The following is a 13,176-nucleotide window of genomic DNA, read 5'->3' as shown; positions in this document are numbered from 1 at the left end:
GAGAGTCTCGCTCACCTGCCAAAGCAGAAAGCTCAGGGCTGTGCTCAGAAGGGGCTCGTCTGATGCAAAGCTGTCAGAGCAATGTGAGGGCAGAGCCAGCCCAGCTGTGCCCAGGGCTGAGCCCAGCAGAGCCCTGGCAGAGCCCAGAGCAGCCTCAGCACCCGCAGAGCCCGGCTGCAAGGAGAGAAACCAGAAAGCGCCCCTCAGCTGAAGGCTCCTGTCCCCTTGTCCCAGCCGCCCGCGGTGCCCAGGCCATGCTGGCTGTGCCCAGAGCGGTGCCCAGAGCTGCCCCATCACTGCTGCCTTTGGCAGCAGAGCAGGAGGGCAGGACATGTGCCCAGCCTGCAGCCAGCCACGGCACATCCAGCCCTCAGCAGCTGCCCAGAGCAGGATGCTCCTGTGCTCGCTGCCATCTCCCCAAAGCTCTGATCCCACCATGCCAAGCAGACGGGACCCACGTCATGCCATCCCCCTGTAAGAGACGGTCCAAACTTTCCTTCATTTGCCTCACGGCCGTCACAAGGACCCTGCAGACCCCTGACAGGAGTTCTGGCCTGGCTGGGGTGGACTCGCGTTGAGGAATTGGCACAGCTCCCCAGCCCACAAGGAAGAGAAAGAACAAGCTGTCAAGTTTCGCAAACATTTGTCCTGCTTTGCTGCAAAAGTTGTGCTGCACACACAGTGTGGAAAGTCAAGAGAAGCTGCAGTTGGTGGCACATCTTGTGACAGAAGCTGCACCTCATTCCCCAGGAAAAGTTCTTGGAAAGAGCAAACAGGACTCCCAGGAGTAGAGTCCGGGAAAACTGAAACAGCTTTTAGGAAATGAAATGAAAATGGAAAGAAACAATCCAAGATGTTTTTCTCTATTTATTTTCATGCTCCCCTTTTCCATCTTGCACTACTTCTCTATGCCATGAATTCCAAATGCATCTCACCTCTAAGATCCATGACATGGCAAGGTCTAGACACTGGCAAATACCATGAGCTAGACACAGTGTGCCTTCCCCTGGTTTTCTTGGAAAGCAATGCTGTAAACTAAATGCAGTGCTTGGGTCAGGTACAAATTCTGCATTCAGGGAATGTGCCCCGACAGGGTTTGATCCTCAGCAGGGACAATGCACAGCAGCGACTGAGGGGATCCCTGTGCCCCTGTGCAGGAGTCCAGACTCTGGGTCTGGCCTGAACAGCGCAAAGTTCCCGTGTTTGGACAGGCTCAGGGGCTGCCCCCGGGGAGCGCGGGGCTGGGCGCGGGGGCGAGCGGGCAACGGACAAACGGACACGGGGACAAACGGCCCCGGAGCTTCAGTTGCAGCGGCAGCAGCGGCAGCAGCAGCAGCAGCAGCAGACAGAGCAGCGAAAGCAGCAACTTTGTGGAGTCCCTCTTGCTCCTCCTCTCCCTCTCCCGCTGTCCCGCAGCCTCTCCCGCTCTCCCGTTCCCGCTGTCCCCTCCTCTCTCGGTCTCTCTCTCCCCATGCCCGGCCGGGCCATGCCCCCGGCCCGCCCCCGGCCCCGGGCGGGGCTGTCCCGTCCCCGGCCCCGGCCGTCCCGCCGCCGTCTCGCCCCCGCCCGGCTCTGGCCGTGCTGGCGCTGGCGCTGCTGGGCGGGCATCAGTGCCTGGGGCTGGGGCGGCATCGCCTCCCTTTGGCTCCGCCTGGCCCGAGCCCGGCCCCGGCCCCGGCCCCGGCCCCGGCCCCGGCCCCGGCCCCGGCGCCGGCTCCTCCCGGGCCCCGCGGAGGACACAGGCGGCGCGGCCGCTGCCGTCGCCTCCGCTGCGGCTTCCCCGGCCCGAGCTCCGCCGCTCGGCAGCGCGGCCGCCGGCCCCGAGCCGCCGCTGTCCCGTTGCCAGGAGCGAACGCCTGGGGATGGCCGGCCCGGGGCGCTTGAGGGGCGCTCGGGGGCCGCTCCTGGCCCCGGGCCGAGCGCTGACAGCCGCGTCCCGCCGGCAGGGAAGGCGCAGCAGGGCCTGAAGGAGCAGTACCGGCTGGGTTCGCTGCTGGGCCGCGGCGGCTTCGGCAGCGTCTTCGCGGCCACGCGGCTCTCGGACGGCGCCCCGGTGAGCGGCGGGGACGGCGGCGGGAGCAGGAGGAGGGGGCGGAGGAGGAACAGGAGGAGGAGGAGGAGGAGGAGGAGGAGGAGGATGGGGCTGGGCAGGGCGGGCGGCGAGCTGAGCCCGCTGCTTCTCTTGGCTTGCAGGTGGCCATCAAAAGGGTGCCACAGAACCGCGTCCTGCACTGGGGCGAGCTGGTGAGTGCGCGGGGCCAGCGGCAGAAGCCGGGGCGTGCCGGGCGGGGATGAGCCGGGGCCCGGCAGGGTGGAAGCCGCCGGGACGCCTCGAGGGAGAGCGAGCGTGGGGCCAGCGCAGGGCGCAGAGCGTCCCGGGCTGGGCGAGGGCTTCCCGAGCCCCGGCACGGCCTCAGCCCCACTGACGGCATCGCGCTCCTCCCGCAGCCCGACGGCACCAGCGCACCCCTGGAGGTGGTGCTGCTGGCCAAGGTGTCCACTGGCTTCCCCGGTGTCGTCCAGCTGCTGGAGTGGCTTGAGCTCCCCAACGACATCTTGATGGTGCTGGAGCGCCCAAAGCGGTCTCAGGACCTGCGCCATTTCATTCGGGCACGGGGGTTCCTGTCCGAGGAGGTGGCACGGGAGCTGTTCCGCCAGGTGCTGGAGGCCGTGCGGCACTGCACCAGCTGCGGGGTCCTCCACAGGGACATCAAACCAGGGAACATCCTGGTTGACCTGGCCACTGGGGAGGCTAAATTGATCGACTTTGGCTGTGGCACCTACCTGCAAGACACAGCCTACACTCACTTTGCAGGTGAGTCCACACAGGGCTGTGCTCCCGGTCCCAGCATCTCACGGCCCAACATCTCCTAGCCCAAGCTGGCTGTGGCATCGGGGATTGTCCCTTTTGCTGCCCTTGATGGCACTGAGATTTCAGCCGAGTTGCGTTTCAGCAGGGCTGGGTGGGGAGCCAGCTTCCAGCCCTGCTGGCAGCCTTTGCCCACCACTCTGCCCAGGGCTGGGGCTGGGGCTGGGGCAGCCAGCCCAACAAAAACACCCGTGGGTGGGGGTAGCAGAGAGGGGGGGCCAGAACCTGTGCCCCAGCCGGTTTGGTGTGCAGGTGAGAAAGGGCTTGGACTGCTCCACTCACCGGGTTTGCTTTGGATTCATAATGTTTCTTGGGGCAATGCAGGCAGGGAGGATGAAGGCATGGTTTTCCCCAGCACTGAGTGGGTTTTTCCTTGTCATACTTGGGCCTTGCCAGGGCTTCAGCTGCCCTCTTTCAAGACCAGTGGCTTCTTTTCCAACCCCAAGTCTGTACACAAGTCCCAGGTGCTGGCCAGAGGGCAACGGTCACCCCGTGTGCCACTGGGGCAGCCCCCGCATGCCCAGGGATGCTGGGGCCAGGCTCTGGGAGCAGCAGCATCCCCCTGCTGAAGCCCATCTCTATTCCATAGGAACACGGTCATACAGCCCCCCGGAATGGATGCATTTTGGCTGGTACTACGGCAAGCCAGCTACTGTCTGGTCCCTGGGCATCGTGCTGCACCAGATGGTCTGCGGGGAGCACCCTTTCAGGGGCTGCCAGAACATCAGCTGGGACCATCAGCTCTCGCTGCCACAACGGCTCTCTCAAGGTGGATCCTCATCTCTGGCCACAGGGGCAATACCAGTGCTGGGAGACAGCAGCAGCTCGTGAGCATCCCGCTCTGGCAGCTGCTGAGGAGGGGGCACATGTCCTGCTCTCCTGCTCTCCTCCAAAACAGGGAATTGATGGGAAAGTTTAGGCCCAGCTCTGAGCACATCCAGCATGGCCTGGGCACGGGAATAGTGGGGCAAAGCCAACAGGAGCCTTCTCCAACTGACCGGCGGGTTCTGGTTTCTCTGCCCAGAGTGCCAAGATCTGATCAGGAGGTGTTTATCCATGCTGGACATGGAAAGGCCTTCCTTAGAAGAGCTGTTGTGTGATCCCTGGATGCAGGAAGTTCATCTGCCCTAGAAGAAGGGAGAGAGCCACAGGCACACTTTGATGCAAGGCCCTGGTAAGTTACAGCCCCACACACGCATTGGCAATCAGAAGCACAGGAACCCAGACTTTTTTGTGCTGCCTGTGTCACTGCCCAGGGGTCATCAGATGGGAACACGCAGCCCTTGTGCTGGAGCGGAGCTGCTCTGCCCAGCACTGGTGGCCGCCATCTGAGCTGGTTTTGCTTGTCCTTGGTTCCCTGACAGCTGGGGCCCTGGGCAGAACCCTGACAGCCTGGTCTCAGCCCCAGGGAAGGAGAAGGAGCCCCTGGAGAAGCTGTAGCAGGTGGGGCTGCTGCTGCTGGAGACAGCGAGGACAACATCAAGGATGACAACCTCTTGCTCCACCTGGTCACCGGCAGGCTGAAGATGACGTCACTTTGATTCTGGCACCTTCTCCAAAGCCAGGCTCCACAGGGAATTTGCAGATGAGTCCACACACAGGGGATGCTCCCAGATTTGGGCATTGCACAGCCTGGCCGGGAACAGAAGGTTCCCCTTTTGCTGGGATCCTTCAGTTGGCTGCCCAGCTGCTTTTGGCAGGGCTCGGGGCATGGGCTGGGGTGGGTACGAAATGGGAGTGGGCTCCTGGCCCTGCCAACAGCCCCCACAACCCACCGTGCCCCGGGCTGGGGCTGGGGCTGGGGCAGCCAGCCCGACACAAACCAACCTTCATGGTGGGAGCAGAGGTGGGACTCCAGAACCTGTGCAGGGGCTGCTTTGCTTTGCAGGCAAGGAAGGGCTTGGGCTGCTCCCCTGCCCTTGTTTGCTTTGGGATCACTCTTATTTTGGGGGGCAGTGCAGGGGAAGGGAGAAAGCCTGGGCTTCCTTCACCCGTGGGTGGGTTTTTCCCTGGCATGCAGGGGTTGGGCCTTCCTCAAGCCCCTGACAGAGATATGATTTTTGACCTTTTTTCTTGTTTCCCCTTTTTGTCTGTAATCTACTTTCAATAATTTGTTGTGTGTTTTTCTAGAGGAAGCATTCTAGGTGGGGTCCAGTCTGGATGGGGAAGTGCTTGGGAGCAGCTGCGGCGTGGATGGGCCGTGCCCTTGGAGAAGGCTGAGGACATCGTTTGGGACCAGCTTTTCTTCCAGCGGTGGATGGCGTCAGGTGGGTCCCGTCTGCTTGGCATGGTGGGATCAGAGCTTTGGGGAGATGGCAGCAAGCACAGGAGCATCCTGCTCTGGGCAGCTGCTGAGGGCTGGATGTGCCGTGGCTGGCTGCAGGCTGGGCACATGTCCTGCCCTCCTGCTCTGCTGCCAAAGGCAGCAGTGATGGGCAGCTCTGGGCACCGCTCTGGGCACGGCCAGCATGGCCTGGGCACTGCGGGCGGCTGGGACAAGGGGACAGGAGCCTTCAGCTGAGGGGCACTTTCTGGTTTCTCTCCTTGCAGCCGGGCTCTGCGGGTGCTGAGGCTGCTCCGGGCTCTGCCAGGGCTCTGCTGGGCTCAGCACCGGGCCCCAATCAACCAAAGAAGAAATGGTGTGACCTGCAGCACAGACTTGCTTGAGCGTTTCAGCAACACAGCTCAAGTTTGCAGAGTGTACACCTCCAAGGGAAAACATGCCACCACCCAAAAATTAAACTTGTTCAATACTTTTCTGAGATGAAATCAATCTGGGATGACCCCAAATGACATTTTGCAGCTTGCTCAAGCTGTAGCTCAGCCCTTCTCTGAACAGTTCTCTCCCCCACCTGCATTTTACTTCCCAACTGCTCCCTCTTTTCCCCCAGTGAGTTCCCAGCCCGTGGCAGTCTCCATCACACTTCTGCCTTCCTTGATGCCCCTCACCACGAGGAAGGTCGAGCCCCCAGCTTAGGGACTCATCCTGTCACTGGCTGAGGATCAGCAATGTCTCAGAGGTCTGGTTGGATTTTACTGGCATTCAGAGCTGCTCTCCAGCCCTCAACTCTCCTCACTGCTGAGCTCCCACTCCCTTTTCCTTGTCCTTTCAGCAGGATGAGCTCTGTGAATCCCCTTGGGCCTCCCCACTCTTCCCAGCCCATGCACCCACCTCAGTTAGGCTGAAGCTGCAGCTTCTCTGTCTCCTCTGGCACACCAGTCCAGTCCCCTGTGCGGGGAGCCCCAGCCCCAGAGCGCAGCACCCAACAGTGCCGTCCGGGCAGGAGCAGCTGCCCTGCAGCCCTGGCTTGGCTCTTGGTGGCAAGGGAATGCTCCCTGTTTGCAGCTGTCCCTGCAGGATGGCCCCAGGGCAGAGACCAGCCGGGCTCCCACTGCAGCCCTAAAGCTTGGGGCAGACAGTGGTCCCAGAGCTGAGGTTCATGGGGAGCACCCGCAGCTGTGCCTGGCACTCTGTTGCCGTGTGTCACAGTGCAGGCTGCCTTGTACTGGGTGAATGGACCAGCCCCTGCTTTGACTGACAGGGGCCTCGCCCATCACATCTCTCCCAAGGCTGCAGGCATTTCACAGGCCAGAATCTGAAGGGGCGCAGAGGTCAGACCAGTGAAATTATCCAGACTGGCTTTTTCAAAGGCCCCTTAGAAGGAAGGGCTTGAGCACAAACCCTCTCTGTTTGCCCCATGAACATCGGGCTGAGTGGTCTCTTTGGCTCCAATCCACTTTCCTCCTCAAGCCAACGCGTACCCACTGCCTCCCACATCCCCCCCGTGCCTTCCCACTGCCTTGTCCTGTCAGGGCTTTCGCAGCCCCTCATCCCTTGGTGGCCCCATCCCCTCAGGGTCTCCCTCAGCCCGGCCAACCTGCCCGGCAGCAGCGCCGCAGCCCCACAGGAGCTCCCGAGGAGCCCCATCCAGAGGCACCTCGGAGCCCTCAGCAATGCAGCCAGCAACACACGGGCAGGAGGACACAGATGGCGGTTCCTGCCTGGGACAGGGCTTGTGGCCATCTCCAGGCACCGGTCTCACAGGGATCCCTGGAACTCCGGCCCCTGCCCACCGGCTCTGTTGGCAGCACAAAGGCTTCAGCAGAACCACCAAAGGCCAAGGGGCTTCTGGCCATTTTCCCTGCAAGCCTGCACGTGCCTGGGCAGCTTGCTGAGCCCAGGCACCCTTTGCTCCCTCTTCCCCTATGCCCTGCAGAGCCTGGGCAGCAAAAGAAAGATCCTGGGAGTCTGTCTATTATAACACATCCTATATTTAAATGGTAAAGAAAAGCCAAAAGAATGAAAGAACAATCTTGAAGAAATGAAACACTCCTGCTGGCTCAGGTGGCCCCAGCAGACAGAGCCTCTGGGATCAGCACTCTGCACAGCTCCAGCAGCGCAGCCAGCCGAGCCCCAAGAGACGAGGCCGTGTCCTCCATGCCCTGTGGAGCTGATCATGCAGGCTGTCCAAGATGGAATATCCAGCTCTCTCTACTGCCTGGAGGATGTACAACGTTTGAATTGCCAGGCTTCCAACGGCAACGCTGATGTCATTTGCCGTGCCTTCAAGGGCTGAAAGAGAGAGCAACAGAGCCATGGTCAGATCCCGGATCTGAGGGGACCCGAGGAGACCTCCCTGCCAGGGCCATCCCAGCCGGCTCCGGCCATGGCCAGCAGGGAATAAGGGACAAATGGGATCAGCCCGAAGCTGCTGGCCACAAATCCCCCAGGTGGCCCTGAAATCTCCGTGTGCTCTGCCCACGCCGCCCCTCGTCCGCACAGGGAGCAGAGCCCTGCGCAGCCGGGGCACGGCTTGCAGCTCCCCCGCCAGCCCCCGCTGACAGCCCGCTGCCCTCACTCACCCTCACAGATGAGCTGGAGCTCTTCCTTCTTCCCCCTCAGCTGCCGCCCGGCCATCCCTGCCAACACACAGCCCGTCACGGCCCAGCGGCACAGCTCCCTGCCAGCGGCGCTGCCAGCCCTGTGGCCACACGGCCTCCTGGCCCGGCAGGGCTCAGCCGGGCCCTTGCCGCACGCTGCCGCCCAAGGGCACGGCTGCGAGAGGGCGGCAGCAGCGCCCAGGCCAGCCGGGGCTCCACCCCGCCGGGCCCGGATGGCGCTGCCGGGGCAGCAGGCGGGGCTGGGGCCGAGCTGCGGCGGGGCGGGGAGGGAGCCCGGCCTCGCGGCTCACCCAGGAACCTGATGGCCGCCTCTCGCAGGGGCTCCTCTGGGCTCTCCAGGTAGGGCATGGCCTGGCGCAGGTGCTCGGCCCCTCTGCTGCTGTCGTCTGCCAGCTGGAGAGAGCGGCAGGAGGGAAGGCTTGGCGCGGGCTCAGCCCCTGGACCGGGCACTCCCTGCGCCCAGCCCCAGCCTCCCCTGCCCGCACCGCCGTGAGCTCGGGCCCACAGGAGCCTGGAGCAGAGCCCGCGCCGCCTCTGGCTGCAGCAGCGGGCAGGGGCACAGCCGCCAGCCCCGCACACTGAGCACCGTGCTCAGGGGGATTCTCCAGCCTGAGGCTGGCACTTCCAGACCATCCTTACCAGGCACTCGGTGAACTTCCACAGGTTCTTCTTCTTCACCACTTTTTCCAGATCCCTCCTCTTCAGGAACTGGGCCACACAAAGCAGCGTTTCCTGAGAAGCCTGGAGAGCAGCAGAGACGCGGAGATGGCCCCACAGCCCAGGGCGCAGGACCTGTGTCCCTGTGCCAAGGCCTGGAGGAGGCTGCAGCCCAGCAGGCGCCAGGGCAGGAGGCGGCTGAGCCGCCTCCCAGGGGGACAGCAGCAGCCCACGAGTCCTCACCTGTGCCACATGCCCATCCTCATCATGGCAGTGGAAGAAGAGTGGCAGCAGGCTCTGGCGCGCGTGTGTCTTCAGGGCCTTTTTGTCCTTTTGCAGTGGAAGAGACACCAATGTTTGGAAGAGCAGGATGGAGAGCAGCTGCACCTGGCTATTGTCCTGTATGAAAGGAAGAAAAAAAGACCTGAGCATCGGCTGCATGGGGCTCAGCTTGGCTCAGGCCTGGAAATCCACAGGGCACAAAGTGTCCGGGCAGCAGCCAGTGGCTGTGGCTGGAGGCAGCGAGCCTTACGTGGTCAAAGAGTGGCAGGAGGGCCTCAACCAGCCGCAGTGCAATGGAGCTGCCTATCAGCATGTCCTTGTCCCGGGAGATAAAGCTGAGGAGCGTGACTGTCATGCTAACTATCTCTCCATCTGCGTCGCACAGGAGCTCCACAAGACTTTCAGTCAGGCTCCCCATTTTTTCACTCTGTGCGGAACACAAGTTTGTGAAACGCCATCCTGCTGCCGCAGGGCCTAGAGGCCAAAGGGCTGTTGCGGAGCACTTGGGCAGCTGAAGCAGGAGGCAGGAGAGCTGGGAGCAGCTGCCCCAGTGCCTAAAGCCCAGCAAAGCCCAAGCGACTGCATTCCCGAGCGCAGCCTCAGCCGCTGCCCTCTTCTCACCATCGAGGGATTGTCAATGAGCTTGAGAAGGGCCCTGAGCGCCAGGCGACGCCTGTCCCTGCACTTGCTGTGCAGGTGCCTTGACAAGATTTGCAGGACTCTGTTAGCACTGCCTCCACTCAAGTTCAGGCACTCGAGGACCTGAAAGGCACAGGGCAGTGACAGGGGACCTGGCCGGCAGGAGCCCGGAACCGCACAGGGCTGGGCCCAGGCAGCAGCACAGGGCGTGGGCACCCGTCCCAGGCAGGTGCAGCTACGAGAGGGCAGAGAGCTGGGAGGCAGCTGAGCGAGGCAGCGCTGGCCATCAGGCTCACCTCCACAAGGAACGCCAGGGCGGGCAGCTCCCAGCGTGGCTCCAGTGTGCTGAGCAGCTGGAGCAGGTAGCGAGCGATCCGGGAGCACAAGGGGATGGAGACACGGGATATCTCCCTGGCAGGAGAAAAAGTAACCAAGACTTTGGGCCGGGGGACAAACCTCTCCCAGGACAGACTCACAGAGGTCTGGTCTTTCCCCAGCATCCTGCAAGGGGCCCTGGGCTATTTGGGAGGCAGCTCCTTGTGGGTACCCTCCTCTGCCAGCCTTTTCCAGTCTGCTTGGCTGTGCCTCGGTGACAAGGCCCTCTGGCCCACGACCACTGGGACTGTGTGGGGCACCCTGGGCACAGAGCACAAATGTCAGAGGCAGCGGGGAGAAGGGGGTCTCACCTGGCCAGCAGACCCACGGCATAGTGGTGGGTGTCAGCACACAGCAGCGTGTCCCAGCCACGCTTGCGTTCCATTGCCAGCACCACATCCTCGTGCTCCATTTGGCAGAGCAGGGACTTCAGGGTCCGCACTGCAAACCTGCGTGCAGAGCAAAGCCCAGGTAACACTGGGAGCACTGGCTCCTGCCCAGGGATGTGGCAGGGACAGAGGAGTGGGATGGAGTACCTGTTGGGGCTGGTGGCAAGGCCGTATTGCTGCTGGCATCCCTTCCAGAAGGTATCGACCTCCTCTGGCATATCCAGAGTGCTGAAGAACACTTGGAAGAGCAGATGCACAAGTAGGTGGGGGAAATACACCGTCACCATCTGTGGGACACAGGGCACCTGGAGGATCTTCCACATCACCACAGTTGCCTGCAAAGGACAAAGCCCCCCTAGACAGCGCTCAGTGCCGAGGTGTCCGTGTGGCAGGGCCCGAGCACGGGAGGGAGAGGCCCGGAGAGACGCAGGGGGAGCAGCGGGCCTGGTGCCCCTGAAGCTGCCCCGAGGCCAGGTTTCAGCCCAGCGCCTGAGGCAGGGAGATGCAGTGGGGCAAGGAGGATGGAGAGCTGCTGGGCAGGTGGCCTTGGGGCCAGCAAAGGCCAGTTGCAGAAACTCACAGCCAGGACAAAGACACCAGTTTTGCCCCCATCAGAGGTGAACGTGCTGTGCTCTGGCCAACTCCCCACCACATCGAGGAGCATCAGCTGCACTGGCTCGGCAGTCCTGGGCGAGCACATGATGCTCTTCCACATGGTGAAAGCAGCTCTGTGGGGTTAGAGCTGTGTCTCAGGGGGGTCTGGGACACAGCACCGTGGCCTGGGCAGCAGCGGGGACCTGAGCTGGCTGCCGGCTCTGCCTCTGCCCACTGCCCCTCGCCAGCAGCGCCCAGGCAGCCCAGGCCTGTGGGGACAGGCCCCTGAGGGGCAGCGAGGGAGCATGGCAGCAGGCTCGGGGGCTGAGGTGCCAGGGCTGGCAAAGGGAGCAGCCAGAGGGCCCTGGGGACTCCCTGTTGGTCAGACACCTGGCACAGGCTGTACAGGCTGATGGGCTGGGGAGCCCTGAGCCCTCTGGGCAGGTGGCCCCATACCTGTCACAGGATGGGGCCACACACAGGAGTGTCATTACTACATCGGCAGGCTGTTCTTCAGTGAGATCCAGGAGGGCCCTGTTCAGTCTCTGCTCAGCAAACTGATTGTCCATGAGCCACTGGTGGATGTACCTCACCATGGCGGGCACCTGGAGAAGGCACGGGGAGACTTGGAAAGCTGCCAGAGGGAGGAATGTCCCCAGCTTCCCCAGAGAAGTGCTTCCCTTCCCACCACACTGCCATGGCCTCAAAGGCTTCCAGGGACCAGCAGATGTGGCTTGGGAGGCCAGGCAATTCCTGGGAGGATCAAACCCTCAAACCACAGGCCGCTTATTTGCTTTGGATTGCAAAACCCGCCCTCTACGAGCATATCCAGCAGGGCAGCAGAGGTCTTGGTTTTGAAGGTGCGTGAATATGCTCTGAGCCCTTTGCCCATGGTGCTGGGCTCTTCCTCCTGAATCCTCTTGATGAATTTGCAAACCAAGTGTAGGAGAAGGGCAGGAAGCCAGGGATGTTCCACGGAATGCTCCAAGCGCGGTGCTCGGCTGAGCGGTGCCAGCAGGCCCAGCCCAGGTGGGGATGGCTGCAGGTACCTCCACTGTTCTGCGGAAGAGGCCACGGGCGGGGTCCTGCTCTTGTGTGCGGTCCACGGCTGCATCTGGCAAAGAGCGAGCGCAGCCAGAGCTGAGGGGCTGCGGGAGAGGCCGGAGAACACAGCCCAGCCCTGAGCTCCCCAGGCAGGGACAGCCCCGGGATGCCCCAGGGGACGGAGCACGGCCACTGCGGGGTGTCTGCCCGGCCCCTCTTCTGTCCTGTCCATGGGCATGTCCCCAGGGGATGGGATGGGATGCCATGGGATGGGATGGGATAGGATGCCATGGGATGGGATGCAGTGGGATGGAATGCAATGGTGCCAAGCTGGCTGCAGGCACCAACCCTAAGCCCAGCTCTGCCACTCACCCTCCTGTAGAGTCTTGAACTGCACCACCTCTTTGATCTCCTCTACTGGGGCAGCTCCAGGGCCTTCTTCCTCCTCCTGCACCCAGGCCAGCTTGGGCCCTCTCAGGGATCTCTGCTCCATGGCAGTGACTGGATTTGAGGCTACTTGCAGGAGAGATGCCTCGGAAAAGCTCCGAGTCAGCGAGTCCTGCAGTCGTGCCTGGAAGGCACCTTCAAGACAGAAGCCTCAGGAAGGCTACAGGACAGCAAGTCCTGCACTCTGGTCTTGAGGGCTGCTGCCACAAGGACAGGAGACTCCTGTCAAGGATTGATTGTGGTCAGGCCTCGAGGGCACCGGTGGCAGGGATGGGAGATGCCTCCGGGGCACCGAGTCCCACGGTCTGCCCTCAAGGGCAGCTGCAGAAGAGAAGCCTCGGGAAGGCCACAGGTCACCAAGTCCTGTGGTCTGGCCTCGAGGACAGCTGCAGGAATAACGCCTGGGAAAAGCTCCGGGTCAGACACGAACGAGTGCGCTGTGCGGGGGCTCCTCACGGCACCGCTCTGTCCCGTCCTGTCCCGTCGCGTGCTCCAAGCACTCTGGCGTGGTCTTGTCACCGCCAGCTCCTATGTCACCCCGTGTCACAAAGGGCCCTTGGACACGCTGTCCCGTTCCATGACACGGTGACCACGCAGCACCGTGTCACAAAGGGCCCCTGCACACACTGCCCCCTGCCCTGGGGCCGCCCCTGACCCACCCAAAGTGGTCCAGGTTGGAAGGAATTCCTCACCCCAAGTGTCTAAGAGAGCCCAACAGGGGCTTTAGGAACGGCTGAAACCATCAGCAAACGCTGCCCTGCTCTGTGGGCTCAGGGCAGCAGAAGGAGCCCCTAGGGCTGCCGACGCAGCTGTGCTGGGAAGGGCACGGGGCCTTCCACAGAAGCTGGCACAGCCTCCTTGGGACACGTCCCGGCTGGTGGCCATCCTAAACCCGCGGGTGTGACACAGACAAGGAACGTGTGGGCCAGAGCACCAATGCTGCTCGGACCCCTGGGGCCCGGGGAGCGCTGACATCAG

At 62.7% G+C, this 13,176-nt stretch overlaps 2 protein-coding genes across 5 annotated transcripts; one reads left to right on the top strand and one right to left on the bottom strand.

Moving 5' to 3' along the window:
- Positions 1-1,169: 1,169 nt before the first annotated feature.
- Positions 1,170-8,538, top strand: LOC128820873 (serine/threonine-protein kinase pim-1-like). 4 transcript variants are annotated; one of them, XM_054001708.1, is made up of 7 exons: positions 1,171-2,053; positions 2,194-2,244; positions 2,449-2,815; positions 3,459-3,638; positions 3,894-4,043; positions 4,234-5,136; positions 8,462-8,538. In XM_054001708.1, the coding sequence occupies exons 1-5, from the start codon at positions 1,472-1,474 to the stop codon at positions 3,998-4,000; spliced, it is 1,287 nt and encodes a 428-aa protein (XP_053857683.1). In that variant the 5' UTR covers positions 1,171-1,471; the 3' UTR covers positions 4,001-4,043; positions 4,234-5,136; positions 8,462-8,538. The 4 variants fall into 4 exon arrangements, with proteins under 4 accessions (XP_053857686.1, XP_053857683.1, XP_053857684.1 ...); XM_054001709.1 differs by lacking the exon at positions 8,462-8,538 and adding an exon at positions 5,420-5,484 and having other exon boundaries at positions 4,272-5,136; XM_054001707.1 differs by lacking the exon at positions 8,462-8,538 and adding an exon at positions 5,420-5,484.
- Positions 7,162-11,919, bottom strand: LOC128820872 (uncharacterized). Its single transcript, XM_054001706.1, has 13 exons — positions 11,757-11,919; positions 11,164-11,312; positions 10,694-10,841; positions 10,261-10,448; positions 10,036-10,173; positions 9,646-9,760; positions 9,332-9,472; positions 8,961-9,137; positions 8,672-8,827; positions 8,411-8,512; positions 8,062-8,164; positions 7,733-7,789; positions 7,162-7,442 (listed from the first exon to the last, which is right to left on the bottom strand). Exons 2-13 carry the CDS (start codon positions 11,301-11,303, stop codon positions 7,243-7,245), a joined length of 1,665 nt encoding a protein of 554 aa, XP_053857681.1. The 5' UTR covers positions 11,304-11,312; positions 11,757-11,919; the 3' UTR covers positions 7,162-7,242.
- Positions 11,920-13,176: the final 1,257 nt, after the last annotated feature.

This window comes from Vidua macroura, chromosome 32 (genome assembly GCF_024509145.1).
Source record: "Vidua macroura isolate BioBank_ID:100142 chromosome 32, ASM2450914v1, whole genome shotgun sequence".
In the NCBI taxonomy this organism is placed as follows: Eukaryota; Metazoa; Chordata; class Aves; order Passeriformes; family Viduidae; genus Vidua; species Vidua macroura.
This window is presented reverse-complemented; position numbering and strand designations above follow the sequence as displayed.